The sequence below is a fragment of the Leucopleurus acutus genome (assembly GCF_964270905.1).
Source record: "Leucopleurus acutus genome assembly, chromosome: 6".
In the NCBI taxonomy this organism is placed as follows: Eukaryota; Metazoa; Chordata; class Mammalia; order Artiodactyla; family Delphinidae; genus Leucopleurus; species Leucopleurus acutus.
Genome location: NC_139149.1, coordinates 86,124,696 through 86,148,240, shown reverse-complemented (window position 1 = coordinate 86,148,240; position 23,545 = coordinate 86,124,696). Strand labels below are relative to the sequence as shown.

Here is a 23,545-nt window from a genome sequence, read left to right as displayed (position 1 = left end):
GGACACTACTAGCTATTTCATGGGGTAGTTGTGAGGATTAGTTCATGTATATTCCTTTTCTCTCTCTTCTCCTAAAGTTCCTAAAGACAACTGCCACAGCCCTCTGGAGAAATTTTCTTAAAAGTATGCTTCCTATAAATTTAAAAGCCAATGATTTTTTTCTGGAAGGCACTATCTCACACATGGAGGGAAAAATATATGTTCTAAGGATAATTTCTACGAAGACTTTTGTTCTTCAAAGCAAACTGCAGATCTTTTCCCACAAAAACGCCCAATCCAGAACAATTTGTGTGAAAAGAAGTGGCATAGGTCAAGTAGCAGTTAACAGAATTTATTACTATGTTGACTGGGTTCATTCTAAAGTGAAGGCAACAAAGTCTTGGATTAAAACCAAGTCCCCAAGTCTTACTAGTTCCCTTTCTATTTCTGTAGGACTCAACATTTAAGTCTATAACTCAAAATCCTCCTTTTAACCTTTACATCTGCCAACTTCATCCCATTTTTCTTTGTGTGCATCAATTTTTCCATAATAACCTTTACACTGAATAGTTTTCCTTTTAGAGTTTCTCTAATATTTTTTTCATGCATTCAAAAATGACCTTCCTAAAAAAAAAAAAAAAATGACCTTCCTGATTTCACCTCACCACAGATTTTCCATGTAAAACTAGGTAATTAGGGAATGAATAATTTTGATAAAGAAAAACATTAAAATGTTTAAAAGTTATTAAATTCATGGTCACCAAATTTCTTCCCTTTTTCTCCTGGTTTTAATTGATTTATTAATATATTATAAACCCACTGAGTAGAAATGACAGTTTTTTTTTCTCTAGTGTAATAGTGATGATAGTCCATAAAGGTTAAAAAAAATAAAATCATATGATTTTAACTTACTAAGAGCTGGGTGGCTGTCTATAATCTGTATTGGAATGGTCTGAACATTTCCCAGCAGAATCCGATGAACATTTCCTTCCAGATTCTCTGTATCCTCAACATCTCCAACTTCCACCAGCTGATCCACTGCAACCAGATTTTGATCGGGTCCTGGAAGGTTACCCATGGTAGAGGAAATACTATTGTTTTGGGTTAGGCATGTATCTGTTTGAAGGCAATGAGTTTGGCCAAGCAGCAGAGAATTATTATTCATTACAGCACTTCCTACTGAATCCAGAAGTCTTGAAGGACTGGAGGAGGGGTGATTATTTACTGATATCAGAGCTGGTGATCCATCAGAAGATGTGAATCTTGGTTGCAACTGCAAACCCTTTTGAACCGAAAAGAGTTACATCAAAATGTTTGAATTTACTATGTATATTTTTCTTATGAAATATATTACTCTTTTGACACAAAATTGGAATAAAAGCTAAGAGTATAGCTAATAACAAATATTAAGTGAGGACAGAAACAAGAACCAAAGGAAAATTAGTACAACTAATTTTATCGCATGCATAGTCAATTCAAACTTTTCCAAAACATATTGTTTGAATTATCATCTTAAATCAAGACACAAAAAAGTCAGAAAATTAATGATGAAAACATCTTTGATCATCTTTATAATTCTATAACAATTCTGTTAAATCCCTAAGAAAAGAGGGAAGATTGAGGAAGAACGATAAGGGCCCCAAATTTGGCTATTACACTGGATACTTACCTGTAGTTGTGTGAATATTTTTGGCTGAAATGAAGAAAGTGAGGAGAGCAAGTGCGCTGGCTCTGGAGACAAAGAACCCCTTGTCTGATTTGTTTCCACTTTGCTGGAAATTGCTTCTCCTTGTGAATTTCCTAAATTATATAAAAAATAAACTATTAAAACAAAGTAATTTTTATGGCGTCTAGGATATACTTTATTACAATCCTTACTATCAGAAATGGAATAGGAAATAAGGTCAAAGGTTTGAAACGGACTTTAAGAAGTTATCTAGTCTACTATTTCCAGAACCTGGTAGATCATCAGAATCACTAAACTTTAAAAAATAAGTTCCTAGATTCAACCTCCAGTAATTTTAATTCAGTATATCTAGGAAGGGATGTAAGAAGCTATTGTTTTCCTTAAAAGATTCTATACCTGTAGTTCTAATCTAGTCCATTTTTTTCATGCTATAATGCTGGACCTAAGCTTCTCCAGATGTGGAACACCTATTGAATATCTCAGTTACAAAGACCAAACTTAACTCATCTTTGATAACCCTAGTGCCTAGGACAATGCCTGGCATAAAGCAGGTCTTCAATAATAATAGTACTAAATTTCTTTCAATAACTCATTTTTTTTTTTTTTAATTTTGGCTGTGTTGGGTCTTCGCTTCTGTGCAAGGGCTTTCTCCAGTTGCGGCGAGTGGGGGCCACTCTTCATCGCGGTGCGCAGGCCTCTCACTGTCACGGCCTCTCCCGTTGTGGAGCACAGGCTCCAGACGCGCAGGCTCAGTAATAACTCATTTTTGAACAAATGAAGAAGACTAAAAATTTTTCTTTTCTAAATATCTCAATTTTAAAGTAATTGTCCTTCGGGAATTTGAGTCCTTCTCATGTAATTCTTATATGTTAACCCAAATATATTCATCTCTTTAAGGTAACCAAAAACCAATTAAAACCAATCATCAACAACTATTTATTGCTCCCATACTACATATCGCACCCGTGTAACCAAGTAATTTTAAAAAATGGTCCTGGTGTCAAACAAGGATGGATTTAAGTGCTGGCTTTTCTCTGTAGCCTTCAACATTCTATTTAACTCAGTTTCTAAACTTCAGTTTCCTCATGTGTAAAATCAGGATAATAAGAGAATTTTCCTCAAAGGATTAACAGTACTCTCACTTTTCTTGGCTGCTTCATTTCTAACTGTCCCACCTCACTATGCTGCAGTTACCTGCTACTATGATTATACCTGGGACTATTATTCCACATGTAAAATCTCTAATTCAAACATCCCATTCTCTGATCACAACCTCTATTCTTCCAGGGATTTTGCTCAGGTACTCTACTACAATTCTGCTTCAACTTCACGTGAACCTCCAGTTAACTAATTCCTCAGTTTTCTTCAGATCCATCACTGTCTTCCTTAATAAAATTCTCTCCCCATCCAGCTTAGAGTCCTGGGCTTATAATTTTAGTCACTCTCTTGCAAATACCTTAAACTCCCTTTCCTCTCTGTCCTTTGGTCATAATGCCCTGGTAAAATCCTAATTCTGGATGAAAATGGCTTCCAGGGCCTATACATGTAAAGCTGAATGTCACTGAAGAAGAAATTCGCTGTCACTACTAATACCAATTCATGATCATCAGCCTCAATAGGACCTTCATGTATATGACAATCTTATAATGTTTTTCTCACTCTATATCAGGGATGATATTAAATCTCCATTTTCCTCAAATCTTGGTCACCCTTCCTGTGATCTTTTCGCATTCTTTTTTTTTTTTTTTTTTTTTGCGATACGCGGGCCTCACTGCTGTGGTCTCTCCCGTTGCGGAGCACAGGCTCCGGACGCGCAGGCGCAGCAGCCATGGCTCGCGGGCCCAGCCGCTCCGCAGCATGTGGGATCTTCCCGGGCCGGGGCACGAACCCGTGTACCCTGCATCGGCAGGCGGACTCTCAACCACCGCGCCACCAGGGAAGCCCTCTCATTCTTAACACTTACTTAAAGAGAAAAGAGAAGCTATCAGATAGAAATGTACTCAACTTCCCATCACCAAACCTATCAAGTACCTTCATCTTCATCTATCTCTTCAGGTCTCTCCTTTCCTAACATACCTTCCCTCAACCCCATACCCACTTCATAGCAAACTTTTTGAAGTGGTCCACACTGTCTCTGCTTCTTTATTCATCTCCCATTCACTCTTCAGCCACGCCAATATGGGTTCCTTCCAATCCACCTCATTGAAATGATTGGTACTCACGCTTTTCCAAACTTGATCACAGGATCTTTTTCTCTCCCCTGCTACCAATACCCAACTCTTATGGCAGGATTGCTGAGCTCAGTAAATGCCACTGTCAGTCAGTAGCTCATGGAAGAAACTCAGGAGTCATTCCAGATCATTCCCACTCTTTTACCTCCTACACCTGTTCAATCAATAACCAAGGCCTTTGAATTCAATTTTTTAAATAACTCTTAAATCTGCCTAATTCTAGTATAAATGTCACCAACTGTAATCTATACCACTATCACCTTTCACTTGGACTGCTGAAAGGGCCTCCTAAACCTGTTCTGTTTAACCAGTTTTATCTCTAAGCATTGTCTATACTTTACACTAGCTTTCTTAAGTTCCTTGGACACAGCAAGCACTTTCTTCCTCAGCCTTCAAACATGCTATTTCTTTGATTGGCAAATTCCTATTCATTCTTCAGTTCTCAGTCTAGAGAATAGGGAAGGGACACTTGAGAAAGTAACTTTTAAACTAAGTTGCATGTCTCTATCACCATTCCCATACAATTTGGCACAATTCTCTCATGGCACAATTCATAAGAGTAATTCATTAGAATATACTGTAGTGCCTTTTTCTCTTGCTAAACTTTAAATTCAATGAAGCAAGAAACTTACTTTTTTTTTAGGCTCAGCATTTATCACACTGAGTTAATATACACAGAACAAATGAATAATTCTAAAGACTTTGTGAATTATTTTTTTTATGTTACGGTGAAGGTACTATGATTTTAATTAATTACATATTAAATGTTAAAAAATGGAACTGAGGAGGAATTCCTTATTTATATTAAAAGGTAAGTTACCAAAAATTCTATTCTTTTTTTTTTTAACATCTTTATTGGAGTATAATTGCTTTACAATGGTGTGTTAGTTTCTGCTTTATAACAAAGTGAATCAGTTATACCTATACATCTGTTCCCAGATCTCTTCCCCCTTGCGTCTCCCTCCCTCCCACCCTCCCTATCACACCCCTCTAGGTGGTCACAAAGCACCGAGCTGATCTCCCTGTGCTATGCGGCTGCTTCCCACTAGCTAGCTACTTTACATTTAGTAGTGTATATATGTCCATGTCACTCTCTCACTTTGTCACAGCTTACCCTTCCCCCTTCCCATATCCTCAAGTCCGTTCTCTAGTAGGTCTGTGTCTTTATTCCCATCTTACCCCTAGGCTCTTCATGACTTGTTTTTTTTTTTGCCTTAGATTCCATATATATGTGTTAGCATATGGTATGTTTTTCTCTTTCTGACTTACTTCACTCTGTATGACAGACTCTAGGTCCATCCACCTCACTACAAATAACTCAATTTCGTTTCTTTTTACGGCTGAGTAGTATTCCATTGTATACATGTGCCACATCTTCTTTACCCATTCATGCAATGATGGACATTTAGGTTGCTTCCATCTCCTGGCTATTGTAAATAGAGCTGCAATGAACATTTTGGTACATGACTCTTTTTGAATTATGGTTTTCTTAGGGTATATGCCTAGTAGTGGGATTGCTGGGTCCTATGGTAGTTCTATTTGTAGTTTTTTAAGAAACCTCCATACTGTTCTCCATAGTGGCTGTACCAATTCACATTCGCACCAGCAGTGCAAGAGTGTTCCTTTCTCTCCACACCCTCTCCAGCATTTATTGTTTCTAGATTTTTTGATGATGGCCATTCTGACCGGTGTGAGATGATATCTCATTGTAGTTTTGATTTGCATTTCTCTAATGATTAATGATGTTGAGCATTCTTTCATGTGTTTGTTGGCAATCTGTATATCTTCTTTGGAGAAATGTCTATTTAGGTCTTCTGCCCATTTTTAGATTGGGTTGTTTGTTCTTTGGTTATTGAGCTGCATGAGCTGCTTGTATATTTTGGAGATGAATCCTTTGTCAGTTGCTTCATTTGCAAATATTTTCTCCCATTCTGAGGGTTGTCTTTTGGTCTTGTTTATGGTTTCCTTTGCTGTGCAAAAGCTTTGAAGTTTCATTAGGTCCCTATTGTTTATTTTTGTTTTTATTTCCATTTCTGTAGGAGGTGGGTCAAAAAGTATCTTGCTGTGATTTATGTCATAGAGTGTTCTGCCTATGTTTTCCTCTAAGAGTTTGATACTTTCTGGCCTTACATTTAGGTCTTTAATCCATTTTGAGTTTATTTTTGTGTATGGTGTTAGGGAGTGTTCTAATCTTATACTTTTACATATACCTGTCCAGTTTTCCCAGCACCACTTATTGAAGAGCCTGCCCCTTCTCCACTGTACATTCCTGCCTCCTTTATCAAAGATAAGGTGACCATATGTGTGTGGATTCATCTCTGGGCTTTCTATCCTGTTCCATTGATCTATATTTCTGTTTTTGTGCCAGTACCATACTGTCTTGATTACTGTAGCTTTGTAGTATAGTCTAAAGTCAGGGAGCCTGATTCCTCCAGCTCCGTTTTTCGTTCTCATTGTTGCTTTGAATATTTGGGGTCTTTTGTGTTTCCATACAAATTGTGAAATTTTTTGTTCTATTTCTGTGAAAAATGCCAGTGGTTGTTTGATAGGGATTGCATTGAATCTGTAGATTGCTTTGGATAGTAGAGTCATTTTCACAATGTTGATTCTTCCAATCCAAGAACATGGTATATCTCTCCATCTATTTGTATCATCTTTAATTTCTTTTATCAGTGTCTCATAATTTTCTGCATACAGGTCTTTTGTCTCCTTAGGTAGGTTTATTCCTAGATATTTTATTCTTTTTGTTGCAATGGTAAATGGGAGTGTTTTCTTAATTTCACTTTCAGATTTTCATCATTAGTGTATAGGAATGCCAGAGATATCTGTGCATTAGTTTTGTATCCTGCTACTTTACCAAATTCATTGATTAGCTCTAGTAGTTTTCTGGTAGCATCTTTAGGATTCTCTATGTATGGTATCATGTCATCTGCATTTGTGAGTTATTTTATAGGCAAAGTGACTCTTAAAGGTTAATAAGCCAAAGAATAAAAAAAAATTGTACTGTATATAATTATTAATTTATCCTAAAGCATCTATTTAGGTGTTAACTTTTTAGAAGCCATTATGCTAAGAACTAGGTATATTAATTTGAATAAAATATGATTCTCAAATCATAATGAAAGATACATATGCATAAACAAAGGATACCATGTTAAATGCAGAGATAAATACAAAAGAGTGAATATCCATCTGTACATAGGGGGTGAAGTTAAGACAGCATTTAAAGCCAAAGAGATTGCTATGTGAGTAATGAGAGGAGTTCGCCATACAGAAGAGGAGAAAAGACATTTCTAGAAGAGACATTTCTAGACAAAGACATTTCTAGAAGAGAAAACAAAAAGGTTGAAATAAGCTTGGAATATTGAGAGAGCAAAGGAGTAAGAACATATGAGAAAAAACAAACCATACAAAAAAAACCATACCAAAAAAAAAGGAAAGCTGATTATATAGGAGGAAATTTAAATAGCTGGAAGTATTTTGATAAATCCTAACATAGTTGCTCTTGCCTCTTTGGGACATGGTTTCCTTATCCATAAATTAGATGAGATAAATTAGATAACATCTTAAATGTCTTCCAATTTTAACACTGTTTGATTTTATATCTTAAAAGTATTCAAGATAACCTACCTTCTGCAAGTGTAACTGTCACAGTCTCTCTGAGAATATTCCCACTACCTGTAGTCCATTGAAGCTGAAATGGGAACATTTACTTCAGTAAAAAGAACAAAGCATTTATTCTGAAAACTATTTTAAAACAGCAATGCAACTGTCATATCTTATTCAGTCATAGTATAAATGTGCTTTATTCTGTAATTACTCTCTTTATTTGTTCACATTCTCAAAGTATTAAGTATATTTAACTATGCAAATAAATTAGCTTCCTAAGGTCAGATAGCAAGAATTTGGATAGCAAGTGTAGATGGCAAAGACTACTGCTAACCAAATCTGTTTTAGTTCCTGAATTTTGGATAGTGAATAACTAAGAGTTTTGGACAGAAAAGAGTAGTAGCTCTAGCTTAAAAAAGTCTCAATCTATTCAGTTACTTAATTTAGAGAGTAAAAATGTATAGAGAAAAGAATACTGCTACTTGAGATTTTAATGCCAAAATCACTGCTTGTATTACAATTAGCAGTTCCTGGGTAACTACATTAATCTCTTCAGATTAGGCAAAATTTTCATAGAAATGGCCACTTTTCTGGAGAAAGCTACAGTATCACAGTGTGAGGTAAACTTTATATCCATAGACAGCATATAGAACCAACATCATCACTTTGTGTATTCAACTCTGAACTATTCTATTTAAACTTGCTTCTATTGAAATTTTAAAAAGAGGTGGAGATATACACAGTACGTACTCAATAAATATCTGTTAAATGAATAAGATATACTTTTTACAGAGATAATATGTGTTGATTTTTAAGTGACGATTACTATTGTTATTATAGTCAGGGTTGGAAATTCGCTGATATTTCTTCTTGTGAGAGTAATAAAACATATTTTAGTCAAATCATTATCTGAGAGTTCATAGTGTTCACATTTTGAGAAAAAGATACTACCATTTTTCCTTATATCACAGTTACTTATATGGCCTAATAGCAATCATGCATCAGCTGAGAAGGATTGTTGTAATAAAACAAGGAATTACAGTTGTAATCATACCGTTGCTGGAATAATCTCTGAGTTATATACATTATCTCCATTTCTCAAGGATTTCTGTACCTCATGGATGTGATTTTTTATATCATTTACAGTTGGAAAAAAGGATAAATTATGTCTTTCAGGTATCTCATCAGGTTTGAACAGTTCCCTTTCCACAAATTTTCTATGGAGAATATAAAATAGAATAAAAACATAAATAATCTAGCAATCTAATTCAGCTCAAATGACAGAGTTCTCTTTTAGTATAAACTTCTAAGTATGGTTTACAGCTTTATAAGTAATTTATATTTTTCCACTTTTTTCCCATACATTAAGTCGTGGAATTCATGCAGATTAAAGAAATGTAATATTTTCATTGGTTAAACACCTATATATCTTAGAATGAGCTTTGATATTTTTATGAATTTAACGAAATCACTATTTTCAATTTAAATATAATATGTTTTTGAATGCCAGGCACTGCACTGAACACTTCACATCTAGTATCTCCTTTAACCCACACTATAATCCTGTGAGGTAGGTATAATTATCATTCCTACTTTACAGATGAGAGAACTGAGGGCTACAGAAGTTAAGTATTGCTTTGGCCAAAAAGTTCGTTCGGGTTTTCGTAAACTGTTAGGGACAAATCCGAATGAACTTTTTGGCCAACCCAATCATTTTCCCAAAGTTATACACCTAGCTAGTAAGTAAGAGAGACTGGGCCTATACCAAAGTTATACATATAAACATCATGTTTCATTGCTTTCAAAAGTCATCAATTAATATATGAAATACGTCTGCTCAAATTTTACAAGTAGACAAATGAGAAGACAGAAATAAAAGGCAGCATTGCCATACAATGGTTATAAAAAATAAAGATATAAAAGAAATGATAAAATTCAATATATATATTCTTTGTGCATTACATTCAGTAGACCACATTGAAGAGCTGTACTATACCTCTGTTTCTACAATACAGGTTTAGTAAAATAGTGGATGGCTTACCAAAGTTTGGCTCTGTTCTAAGAATGCCCCAATGGAAATAAACATAAAATGTCTAAGAAAGCTGCTAAATAGAAAAGTCATGTATTAATTAAGAAATAATCCTGGGAAATACTCATTGTGTTGTTCAGATCAGACTACACAATAACCAGAAGGAAAAAGGTCAGTTAAGTAGCAGAAATCATGCTGGAGAGCACAGGCTGTAGTCAGACCTAGATTTCAGTTCTGCCTGTATATCTTTAACCACCCTGAGTCTCCATTTCCTCATCTGCAGAATGAGGATAAATACACAAACTTCATGAGTCATAAGAATAAATGAGATCATACCTATAAGTGCTTAGCACAATAGCTGGCACATACATACTAAGTGCCACGTAATAATTATTATTATATCCTGAGTATCAATAAAATTAGACCAGAGTACTATCTATAAAATTTCATTAAACAAAAAAACTATCCACATTCTTTTGTTGTAATAAAATTTAATTGCATTTCAAACAGGTTAAAACAAGTATCTTGGCCCACGTTTTAAAATCTTTTCTACAAATTTTTTTTCTGTAAAGGTATTTAGTACATAATTCAATGTATATATCATTTAGAAATAGTCCAATTTGCCAAATCTGAATATCTCAAATGAGTAATTCGAATCATTACTTATGGCTTGCCAAGCATCTGCAGAAAAATGATCAGTTCATAAATAAGATTATTTTAATAAATTAATAAACTATACTCCTTATCTACTCTGATAGCCTATATCCTGGAAAATGTCTATAATATTAAGTGTATTATTTAAACCAACAAACAGAAATGAAAAAGAACAATTTGTTTCTACTGTACCTTAGCTGTTTCCTTACTGCATACACTTGTTGTATTCCCTGTGATACTAGTTCTTGAATTTTATGTGCTACTTGAGGATGTAGACGTGAGGGTAATGTACAGTTCTCATCTCTAACTGCAGCTTCCTCTTCTTCAAGAGAAGACATAGGAAAAGGGGAAGGTGATAAAGGGAGGCAGGGAGTCTCTAATTCGTGATACTGATGAGCTTGCTGAGTAGGTAACTGTACATACCACCTGACAAGAAAAAATATTTAAAATTATATTACTAGACAAAGGCAAGAATCAGGGCTTCCCTGGTGGTGTAGTGGTTGAGAATCTGCCTGCCAATGCAGGGGACACGGGTTCGAGCCCTGGTCTGGGAAGATCCCACATGCCACGGAGCAACTAGGCCCATGAGCCACAACTACTCAGCCTGCGCATCTGGAGCCTGTGCTCCGCAACAAGAGAGGCCGCAACAGTGAGAGGCCCACGCACCGCGATGAAGAGTGGCCCCCGCTTGCCACAACTAGAGAAAGCCCTCGCACAGAAACGAAGACCCAACACAGCCAAAAATAAATAAATTAAAAAAAAAAAAAGCAACAATCATAGTTACTTATGTTAATACTCATCAGGAGAAGGAATCATCGTTTAAGAAAAATTATATGATTATATGATATTAAATAAATTTAAAATTTTTAAGTAAATTAAATAATAATAAAATAAATATAAATAAAAGTTAAAATGTTCTGTCTTAACTCTTCTAAGATTGGCTTTATACCCAATTAAATAAAAATCTTTATAAACCTTTATAGACTTTTACTATGTCCTTAAAGTTAAGGAGGGTGCAAGATTTAGGTATACATGAAAATGGTATTTAAAATTTCATATTAAGTAAACTTTACCTCAAAATAATGAGATTTTAAAATCATCTTTTGAATTGTGTATTTTCCCATTCTTCTACCATTTTGTTCCCAAATTACAACTTCTGTGTTGTACGTATAATCCTCCTAACCAAAGAGTGGATATAATTTAGTGCCTACGAAGATCGAGCTATGTGAGGGAATCTTCTCAGACAGGAACTCAACATACTGCCCCCATAGCACTCCAGCTCCTTTTGCCCCAATGAGCAAGAAAATCAACTAAAAGGTGAACACAGATTTCTTACAGCCATGCAGTAAAACAGATTCTAGGAAAATGAACTGATCTGATAGGATACAGTTTTAATAAATATCTTTATACAAAATGTTTGCACTGTCTGATACTGCATGAAACGGAGCCTACTTAAAAATTATACAAAATGTTCTCCAAACTGAAGAGTCTAATTATTGATTGTATTTATTTTTCATATATCTGAAACTTTTTCTAAAGATCACATAAAAACTGTATTCCATACACTTAACCCCCTTATAAATTCTTCACCTGGACCAGCACATAAATAAAAGTAAGAAAGAAAGCTAATATTTCTTATTTAAAACCTGAAGCATAAAAGATATAAAATGGAATTTTATATAGGGCTTAGAATTCATATCTGGCTGCCATAAGTAATCAAAGATGGGTTTTAAAAATATATGTAGGTGACTGCAAGTTCAGTTCCTAATAAGTATCTGAAAAAACGTACTAAATATATAATAAAATGTGTTGCTAAATATGTATTTATCATTTGGGGAAAAAACTTCCACATTGTATAAAGAATTCTTTGGTTAAAATTATCCACATTTGGACGATAAACTCAATGGCTTATACAGTGGTAAATCATTTTAATACCTAGGGAGCAACTAATAAGACATCTATCTACCTTATAAAAACCATTTCTTAATGAAATAATTGGAAAACATAATAATTTCTCTTATTACAGAATTCTTCCAAATGGAGCGAAGTAATTTGTAAAATAAAAGAACAATATAAATGTCATACCTAAGAACACCACCAGCATCTACCAAGTTCTTCTTTAGCATGTTAAAGGCTTTTTCCTGCTCCATTCGGATTATTTTCCTGTCAATTTTGGGGTCTGTAGGAACTCTATATTCAGGAAATTTCTGTACCTTTTTAATGTAAATCCTTTTTATAAGAAAAAGAAGAATTGTTTTCATTATACTATAACCTCAAGACTAACTTATCAACCACAAGTTTACTTTAGCATTAGTTTAGCAGAGTTTAGAGAAAATTCGACTAATCTAGAAAGCATTCAGATAATTCTGTGAAAGATATGCCATGTTTTCCGTGTATAATACTCAGCAAGTTAATAATCATTACTTTAGTAAAAATGTCTAAATATTATGAATATTAACTTTTTTTTTCTGGATCTGTCTCTTCTCCATTCTCCCTGAAGCTGTAAACACCTCACACCTGGATTACTTTACTACCTGCCTTCTGGAGCCTCTAGGCCTCCAGTCTTCCATTTCTTAAATCCACCAGATATATCAATGCCACAATAATTCTTTGCATTTGTACTTCTCTGTTGAAGAATCTATCTGTTCTTTAATCAAGCACAAATTTCTTAGCATTCAAGGCATTCTATATGATTCTAATTTATTTACCCATCTTTTCATCACTTCAAATATAAAATTGCTTTTCCTGTGAAGTTTATCATCTCAATGTTCCTTCCTCCTCTGATACCAAATACACAATCATGCTATATCTTTCTTTATATCATTCTCCTACCCTACCATATCTTCCTTCTAATTCTCTACCTACCAAATTCAATCTAAACTTCAGTATCCAGGTTAAGTTCCATTTTCTTTCCTGTTAATGAGTTTGCTAGGATATATTCCTTCTCTGAAGACCGTTAGCTAATCCACATATTTAACATTATATACAATACTATTATGTTCTCTTATAGTTTGTTGCTTCCTGATCTACCCCAACAATATTTTAAGTTTCCCATGATTAAGTAAAATCATATACCTCTTTTAGTCTCCCCTCCTTCCCATGGCACCCAATGTTGTTGCTGGGCACAGAGCAGATACTCAAAAAGTACTTATAGAATGATAGAGAATAAAATTATCTCTTCACGTATAGATTTTCTCCCAAGTTATATCTAAAGTTCTACATTGCTCATATTTAAAAGCAATGTTTTGTTTAATGATCTACACTGCTTATATTTAAAAGCAAAGTTTTGTTTAATGGTCAGGTTTAAATATTGTCTAAAGTTATCATTATCAGATTAAACATGAAAAGTCTTCTTAACTGGCTTTAAAAACTTCTTGAGAATGCTGGGGTTTGTGATATGAGATGTAATGCTAAAATAAAATGTTTCAAAGCTCAACTAAATCCAACATTTACATGTTATTTAAAATTTTTATCTTATGATTTAAAACACTTTCAATGTGTGAAAAAAGAATATTAGTAAAAAACATTACAAAAATCTTTTACTGGTGCACATTTTTCATTCTCAGCCACAGCAATGACTACTCAGTAGTCCTATTCTACCTAAAACTTACTCTGCTGGTCTTCTACATTGCTGGTATGAATATAATTGGTAAAATCACTCTACAAAGCAACTCTGCAACACCTGTCAACATTTAAAAAGAATACAACACTTGCCCTAGCAATTTCATTTCAAGGAATTTATTCCATCAATATACTTACACAAGTGTACAAATAGGCACAATGTTAATAGCTGAAGCTTTGTATATAATAATAAAGAATATTTTCCAGAGCCTACATGTCCATTGTTGGAGGACTAATTAAGTAAATGACAATTCATCTATAAATGAAATATTATACAGCTATTAAAAAGAAGGAACCATGAAAATAACATAATTTATATGTCAATTTTATTTCACTTTTTAAAATCAGTTGATCAATCAATAAAAAGAAGTAATCGGTTCATTTAAATATAGACATGGAGCCAACTTTGAGATATACTGAGAATGAAAAAAAATAGAGTAAAACAAGGTCCTACTGTATAGCACAGGGAACTATATCAATATCCTGTGATAAACCATAACGGAAAAGAATATGAAGAAGAATATTTATACGTATAACTGAATCACTTTGCTGTACAGCAGAAATTAACACAACATTGTAAATCAACTATACTTCAATAAAAAATTTTTTTAAATGTAGAGTAGTATATATCTCTACATTCACACTAGTATGAAGCATAATAGCTGTGCAGCAAATAACTACAATAGGCATTCAGAATGGAAATGTATCAATGTGAATTCATAGCCGGAAAGAAGGTATGCTACTACCCAAATTTAAGGAAAGAAAATATTAGTAATCTTTACTGAGATCTTCAACATTTATGACAGTAGAGTATATACCTATATGCATATACACAGAATATCTTTGCAAGGTTACTCAAGAAACTGGTAAGAGTTGTTGCCTTAAAGTGGGACATAGGAAGCAGGGGTAAGAGGAAACAGATTTCACTGTATGCTTTTGGCACTGCTTAAACTTAATAAAAATGTGCATATTAGCTATTCAAAAATAAGTACTTAATAAAAAAGAAATAAAAGAAAATAAAGCTTACCGGGCTGGACAAGTAGCTTTGTAGAGCTGACAAGACCTGCTTTCCTGCTCACTGATTTTTTTTAACTGGAAACCTTTTCTTCTTGGCCCATACTGACACTCCATTACCACAGCTCTACTCCCTGTGGGCCAAAACCAACTATTGATATTTAATTCAAGTATCCATCTGTTCTGGACACTAGATTAAAAATAACTTGGTGGTGGCAATGACAAAATCTATACTTCCAATTATACAACCTTAAGGAAAGAAAACATCAGTAAGACTTACTAAGATGTACAAACACATAAATTTAAAAGTTTATTGTAATAGTTACCAAATGTACCGCATTATGGTAAGGAAATTAGCAAATACCACATTTATTGACTGTCAACTGGTATTTACATATGTATGGTTTTTAATAATAAAATCTACTACTTTATAAGTAGAAATTAGCAAATGCTACATTTGTTAGTAAATATTAATATCATTTAAAATTTTATTTCCTTTTATAATTCCTTATTTCCTTATTTCTATTTGAGCTGTTAGAATAATGTGATTACCAGCCTCTAAGATGGCTCCCAATGATCTCTGCCTCTTAGTACTCATGTCCTTGGTAATCCCCTCCCCTTGAGCATGAGCTAGACTTACTAACTTACTTCTACTGAACATGGCAGAAGTGACAGGATGTTATTTTTGATATTAGGTTATAAAAAGACTGTGACTTCCATCTTGGGTACTTTCTTGCTCTTGCTTGGATTGCTCTCTCCTGGTGAAATCAGATATCATGTGGTGAGACAGCTCTGTGAAGAGGCCCACCTGGCAAGGAATAAGGCCTGCCAACAGCCACATGAGTGAGCGTGGAAGCAGATCCTCCCCCAGTCAACTCCTGAGACGACGGCAGATCCAGCCAACATCTTAATTGCAGTCTTGTGAGAGAACCTGGGGCAGAACCACCTTGTTAAGCTGCTCTTGGATTCCTGACCCATAGAAACTGTGAGACAATAAATGTTTGTTGTTTTCAACCACCACATTTGGGGTAATTTGTTACAGTACCATAGATAACACAAATAAGCAGATGTGAAAACTATACAATCTAGGATTTTAAGTTGGATATCCTAATCTATGTAGGGTACAGCAAACTTTTCAAATATAAAACCCAAAACCCCAGGGACTTCCCTGATGGCCCAGTGATAGAATCCACCTTCCAATGCAGAGGACACAGGTTCGATCACTGGTCGGGGAACTAAGATCCCACATATCGCAGGGCAAGCAACGACAGAGCCCACGTGCTCTAGAGCCCACACGTCACAACCAGAGTGCCCACAAGCCGCAACCACTGAGCCTACATGCTCTAGAGCCTGCACAGCACAACTAGAGAGAAGCCCACGTGTCACAACGAAGAGCCCGCGTGCCGCAAGATCCTGCGTGCCACAACTAAGACCCAATGCAGCCAAATAAATAAATAAATATATATTTTTAAAAACCCTGAAAAACACCAACCATGAATAAAAGTGTTGATAAGGCTGATAACTAACTTCTTCTAAATGATGGTAAAAGGAAAATCACAGTTTGAGAAACAATATTTTATAATACATAAAACAAAGAATTAATATGCAGAATATAAAGAACCATAAATAATTTAAAAATAAAAACTAACTACCAAACAGAAAAATGGGCAAAGACTATGAACAGGCAATTCAGAAAGGAAACAAAAGGATATTAAATAAACAATAAAAAGACGCTCAACTTCACTAGTAAACAGGGAAATGCAAATTGAAACAATACTAAGGACTTCGCTGGTTGCACACTGGTTAAGAGTCCACCTGCCAATGCAGGAGACATGGGTTCAAGTCCTGGTCCGGGAAGATCCCACATGCCACGGAGCAACTAAGCCCGTGCGCCACAACTACTGAGCCCGCGTTGCCACAATTACTGAAGCCCACACGCCTAGAGCCTGTGCTCCGCAACAAGAGAAGCCACCACAATGAGAAGCCCACACACCGCAATGAAGAGTAGCCCCCACTCGCCGCAACTACAGAAAGCCGATGTGCAGCAACGAAGACTCAACACAGCCAAAAATTAATTAATTTAAAAAAATAAAACAATAGTAAGATACTCTCTCACACTCTTCAAATTGGTAAACATAAAAAATTTGACAATACTCTAAAACAACTGAATCCACTGATCAATCTTACAGTTAAAAATGCTACATAGGTAGTGATAAGAAGTACACAGCACACCTATGAAGTATTCTCGCAAAATACTTTAATCAAGATTAAATCTTCATTTAATCAAACTCATACATCTAACAGATTACAGGAAATACAGGAGATAAAAGAACATGTTAAAAAACACCAGAGATAGAATCAGCAAAATCCTGAATATGGCAAAGTGTACAGGACAAACTACCTGGGGGAAAAGAGGAGAGAAGTTTTTAGATGAGAAGAAACTTAACCAAATTTGATCCATAAACTTGGTAACTTAACCAAATTTGATCCATAAACTTGGTTTGCATGTGAATTTATACAAACCTCTGCAAAAAGAATTATGGTAAGTGGAGAAATGTGAACAACGGACAACTTATGATATTAGGAAATTACTGTTCGGACTCCTTTGGTGGTCCAGTGGTTAAGACTCCACGCTTCCACTGCAGGGGGCGTTGGGGAACTAAGATTCCACATGCCATGCAGCGTGGCCAAAAAATTAAAAATTACAACAGTAAAAAAAAAAAAGAAATTACTGTTAATTTTTTAAAGTGGGATAATGGGATATCCTTATATTTCAGATATATACTTTAATACCTTAAATACCTTATATACTTTTAGTAATTATTGATGAAACGATATCTGGAATTTCCTGTAAAATCATATTTAGTAATTATAGATGAAATGATATCTGGAATTTCCTGAAGAAGTGGGTAGGGGTATAAATGACACAAGATTGACCACATGCTGATACTTGTTGAAGCTGGATGATGCATACACGGAGTTATGAGATTTCATACATTATTACCTCTACTTTGATATGCATATGAAAATTCCCATAGCATAAAGATTTTTAAAAATCTGACAATGTCAAATCATAGAATGAATGTGGGAAAGGGAAATTTTCATACATTGCTCAAAGGACTAAAAATTGATACAGGTTGTCAATTCCTCACGTATGATTCTCATATTTAAAAAGCATGGAAAACAAAAATTTTTGGAATACATCTGGCTGCAAAACCTGACCTGAACTTTATGAGGCTATTTATAGTCTTTATTCCTTTTAGTGTGGCTATGCATAATGAATTACTGTGTTTGATTATATGATATTGTCTATGGAATACTTGCTAGGAGTATTCTGTAATATTACCATATTATAGTCCAAAAATACAGAATTCTGAAATACATTTGGGAAAAAAAAGTTTAGAGATTTGGGACCTGAACACCACCTTAGAGAGCAACTTGAGATAATCTTGTAAAGTAATTCCACTTTAATGCACACACTCTAGTAAACTACTTACAACTTTCCAACAGAAAACATGTATCATGGAGGTTAGACCATAGAATTCTTTGTAATATTGAAAAATTGTAAGCAACCTAAATGATCATTAGTAGAAAAATAACTGCAGTTTGGTCATATGCTGGAATGACCAAATTTAAGTAATAGATTATTATATAATGTTAAATTATATAATAATTAAATTGGGTTAACTAGAATTTATAGTTATCAATATGGATAGATTTCAAAAATAAGAATGAGTGAAAAGTTTACCTAAGAATATCTATAGTTTATTACTTACATATACTTTAAAATGTTCAAAACAATAAAATGTATTATAAATACAAACATGTATGATAAAGTATAAAAATACACACCAAATTCATGTAGTAGCTGCCTGAGGGGAGTTAAGAAGGGATTTAAACTGGGGAGGAGAATAAAACCTGGGCAGAAGGGGTTACATTTATCTCAGCTTCCTCTAAGTAGTTCTCTTTACCCTCAGAGGTCCAGGATGAGGCTGCAACTCTTCTAGTTAAATCAATGCCCCCATATTTCTCAAATAAATCACTTATTCTTAGGTTCTTTGGGGTTTGACTAGTTCTAGGGTGACTCTCTGGAAATTGTCTGAAACTCTACTGCTTTAGTAAACACTAGCCCAGTGTTTGAGAATGCCGTATGTAACATACCCAATACTTGAGAACCCTAATATTAGAATGCTATATAATAACTCCAGATTGTATACCAGTTCTATACAGTAACTCCTGAGTTATACACTATATAAAATGGACACCGATTTTTTTCCCAAAAGACAAATCAAGAGAGAAGGAGAGACTATCAGGATTGGATGGAAAAAAAAAAAAAAAACCAACCAGCTATACATATTTAAAATAATAAAACTGCTCTATGGTTTGATTTTTATTAAATAGGTCTACCCGGAATTTAAATATTTTTTACTTTCTATTTTTCAGTATTAAGTATTATTTATTTACCCTAATATACTAAAATACAATTTTACAACATAAAATAATTGGTTATATTTACTGTAAGTTTTCTTTTTAGTTTAATATGCATTTTTACCAATTAACAGTCAGTTGTCATCTACCAAAATGAAAATGTTATCACCTTAGGAAAACCACATTTTCACAACAGATCATGGCTGCTGCTGAACTTTTTAAAATAAATCTTTAAAAATGTACCTGCATTGACAAATGGGATTCCATCATATGGGACATACTGGGATTTCCACATCAAGCGTGTAGCTGGCTTGGCTGGGCTTGGAGATTGGCGGGTCCCCCAAACACTCTGTGTTTGCTGCTTGTGAAATGTTAGGACACTTTCTAATTCAGTCTCACTTACACAGTAGCCACGGTATGAATCTCCAATTTTCTGCATGTAGAAATTCACATACATATCACTTATTCAGATATACATTTCTTACTTCCATTTTATGGTTCCATTCTTGTTCTTTATTCTTTAGCTCCCACTTTTAACTTCCACCTTGCTAATATATTTTTAAGTATTTTTGTAAGCTGTCTTAAATTCTTCCTGAAATAAGGCAAGGTATAAACAAATCATGTAAATAAATTGATATTATCTATCCACAACCTTGTGAGTATCCCTCAACTAGAAGAAAAGCTTTTTCTATACCCAGAGAAATTTTTTAACTGTGATCTCTTAAACTGAAATGCATTTAGACCTAGAATTGATTCCAGGTATGTTTCTCCCTTATAGGGAGTAAGAGCAGAGACGTGGAATAGAGATCTTTTTCCTCCTAATTAGACTAAACATTTCACCTGGCAAGAATACATTTAACAAAAGGAAGGTATCAACATACTGTTGTAGGTATACTTTGAGTCATAATAAAAAGAGATATTCTGATTCCAAACAATACATTATCTACAATTTCCCCTAAAAATAATGAAAATGCCTATGCTTATGAATTTTCTTCTAGCCTAGATATTTCCTCATCAAAATATCCCTACAAATAAAAGTAGGAACATTAACTCTAGCTATAGCATGTTTTTACAAATAAAATGAATACAGCATATAATGTTGTTAATGAAAGGAAAAATTCGGAATTAGTACAATGCAGTCAGACCCATATCAGGAGATAAAAGTTTAATGCAGTATTGAAATTTGTCCAACTAACAGATTTTGGTCAAATCTAAAAAATGCCTATAAGAAAAACACCTTTAAATGGAAATTCAAAAAGTAAAAAGGACTACTAAGCAATATTTTTAAGCAAAATGCCGAAAATATTTCTTCAGCCATTAACCAAAAATGTTTTTCACTATTGATATAGCTTGAAGAAAAAGAATCCTTCAATCTTTGAGATAATTCAGGCTGCTGGACAGTTTTAACTAATTTCTTACAAGATATATGATGTTAGAGTAGCTACACAATGTACCATGGTGTAAAATGAAGTAATTTGGCCACATAATTGCTAATGCTTTAATGTCCATAGCATTTCATGAAGTTTATAATAATGATGTTAAAAACCCTCATCAAACGACAAGAATAGTACCTTTAGGAAACCAGTGAAAAACTATGACTAACAAAAAGTGTGAAGGGAAAAAAAATCTTACTGTCTATACATACATACGTACGTAACACTTAGAAAAGCAAAAACAGTGATAATGTCCTAACAAATGTAATACATCATTAGACTTCATGATTAGAAATTTTCTCAAAACATTAAAGCTCAAGTAATGTTTTTCCTTGCCATATTTTAAGATTTGTTTAAAACAATGAAGCATTTTAACAATTAAATACTCATTATCATGTATGGTTTATATGTAGAAGTGCATGGTCCTTTTCCACAAAAAGTGTATAGTCTAAAAGGTATATAATAGTGAACAACCCAAGCTAGCAAATAATTAAGAATGGTAATGGTAATAATTATCAAAGAATTTTAAGAGATAAATAAGGACTTCCCCAGTGGTGCAGTGGATAAGACTCCGCGCTCCCAATGCAGGGGGCCCCAGGTTTGATCCCTGGTTAGGGAACTAGATCCCACATGCATGCTGCAACTAAGAGTTTGCATGTCACAACTAAGGAGCCCGTGAGCTGCAACTAAGGAGCCTGCCAGCCGCAACTAAGAGCCGGCACAACCAAATAAATACATAAATAAAATTTTAAGAGATAAATAGGTAAAAGATAAAGTAATCATTAGACTATTACAGAAAAGACATATAGGACTTGCATTGGGATTTGAAGAATAGTAGTTAGAAAGGTAAGTAGAAGAAAAAATAACATATTAGGAAATGGAAATAAACACAAGTGAAGGAGGAGATAAAGGAAGATTCTGAAGTGTGTGTACCAAGTAGGAATACTTGGCTAACACAAATGAAAGATGAATTGGAGAAAAGCAGGAAATAAAAAAGGATAAGATAAGGTGATACCTGATTATAGAGGACCTTGAAAGCTAGTAACAAGTGGCTAAATGAGGTGGAAAAATAACACTGAGCTTATTGGGCAGTGAGAAAAGACAATGAAAGTAATATTTAAAGATAAGTAGTTTTAGAAAACTACACAGTAAGGACTAGAAATGGAAAAGTCAAAGAGATTAATGGGAAGGCTGTTACCATAATTGAGTTCAAGATAACAAAGGTCTGTGGGAAAAGCTCCCTTTAAACCACTTTAAAGAAAAAAACTAAAAGAATCAGGTGACTATCTGAATATGGGAAAGGAAGAAATTAGTCTAAAACTTTGTATCTAAGGAGATGGTATTTGTTATTACACAGACAAGGAATTTAGGAAGTAGAGCTAGTTGTGGTATGGCAGATAATTTCTCTTTAGATATGGTGAATTTGAGGTGAAATCTAAGTAAAGCTTCAAGTAAGTAGCTAGAGATCTGGGACAAAAGCAAGGGCAGAATTAAAGAACTGGTGATAGAGATTTGGGAATCATTTTTATAAAACTGAGAATTGAAAGTCAACAAAGCTGTTAAGCTCTACAAGGGATAAAATGTAGAGAAATAAGACAAGGTCAAATGGTGACTCTTGAAGAATTTCTGCTGAGAATATGAAAAGAAATAAATGCCAAGCAAAGAAACAGAAGGAATGATTAAAGGATAAAAAGTAGAGAAACATGATAGTGAAGTTTTATGGAAGACAAGGGAAAAGAGTTGTAAGCGAAGAAATGAAATGACAGTGAAGTGTGAAGGGATTTATAAGATCTCTGCTTTAACAGAGCTTACAAGCTCTAAGGAATAAAAGAGTTAGCACAAACATAAACAAAATATTACAGATACAGCTTCTATTAGTTGTACTCAAAAGTGGACATTTTGGGATGAATTGTAGTTATAATCAACTAAGTGAATCTACATAAGGATTATTTTTTAACTCACCTCACAGCTCCTAAGACGACAGGCCCATATAGGTGTGTTAGAAGAAAGTGGCTGGAGTGGAGCCAAAAAGGGTTCTTCAAGTATTCTGGGATGGGGGGGCATATATAAATATATATTACAAGTTACACACACACACACACACACACACACACACACACACACACACACACACACACACACAGCATTCAGTTGCTTTATCCTCTTAGCCAGTCAAAGACAATACTGAGGTCATCAATTAGAAATTGTAATAATAATGGCAGATCGGTCTGATGGATGTAATTATGCTTTTTTTAATCATTACTACTTTATCAATTGCTAAAACAAAAGTCTAACTTTGTTCTTCCAAATACCTGTAGTTTCAACAAGTTCAAGTGTTTTATATATCTTTCTCAGAGCTTATTTTGTATTCTCACATAATTATTTTTCATTTAACAAAAAATGAGTGAATAAACCATCTTCAGGTGACTTATTAACAGTAACAAGATATTACGTCAAGTTCTAAAGTTAAATGTCACAAATATTATGTTACCTTTAAAATATTTTCATATAACAATTAAAATATAAGTAATACAAAACCCATGTCTATATTTCCCTAAATTATTATAAACAGTGTTATTTTTAGGCAAAAATAAAAGCTGAAATAGACATTAACAAAAAACATTTTAAACACTTTACCACAGAGGAATTAAATGCATAAAAATGTGATGAACCATTAAAAATTATAGGACCTAGAATGGATATTTCTTTTTTAAAAAAACTGTATTAGTGCCAGATGTTTACAGATTGCTTCAAAAGATAACAGGCAAATGTCACTGAGGAAAAGTAGCACGTTGGCCTTTTATAGATTCTAAAGTAGCTCCCTTATTGCCAAAATGTTATTAAAATGATTAAGGATGTA

At 34.1% G+C, this 23,545-nt stretch overlaps 1 protein-coding gene across 6 annotated transcripts in view; it reads right to left on the bottom strand.

Annotated features, from left to right (window-relative positions):
* The window catches only part of CARF (calcium responsive transcription factor), a 62,561-nt gene that overhangs the window by 14,481 nt on the left and 24,535 nt on the right, over positions 1–23,545 (bottom strand). For 4 of the 6 annotated variants that reach the window (XR_014326267.1, XR_014326268.1, XR_014326269.1 and 1 more), the window contains 9 exons: positions 22,648–22,732; positions 19,496–19,685; positions 14,838–14,958; positions 12,275–12,418; positions 10,382–10,615; positions 8,561–8,723; positions 7,528–7,591; positions 1,649–1,779; positions 892–1,261 (listed from right to left, as the gene is read on the bottom strand). Coding sequence is in view for 2 of the 6 variants with exons in the window: in XM_082840804.1 (XP_082696930.1) it covers positions 892–1,261; positions 1,649–1,779; positions 7,528–7,591; positions 8,561–8,723; positions 10,382–10,615; positions 12,275–12,418; positions 14,838–14,958; positions 19,496–19,685; positions 22,648–22,732 (1,502 nt within the window). In the remaining 4 variants the exon portion in view is untranslated. Of the gene's footprint in view, positions 1–891; positions 1,262–1,648; positions 1,780–7,527; positions 7,592–8,560; positions 8,724–10,381; positions 10,616–12,274; positions 12,419–14,837; positions 14,976–19,495; positions 19,686–22,647; positions 22,733–23,545 lie in introns of those variants that run through there. The other 2 variants (XM_082840805.1, XR_014326270.1) reach the window with 2 other exon arrangements.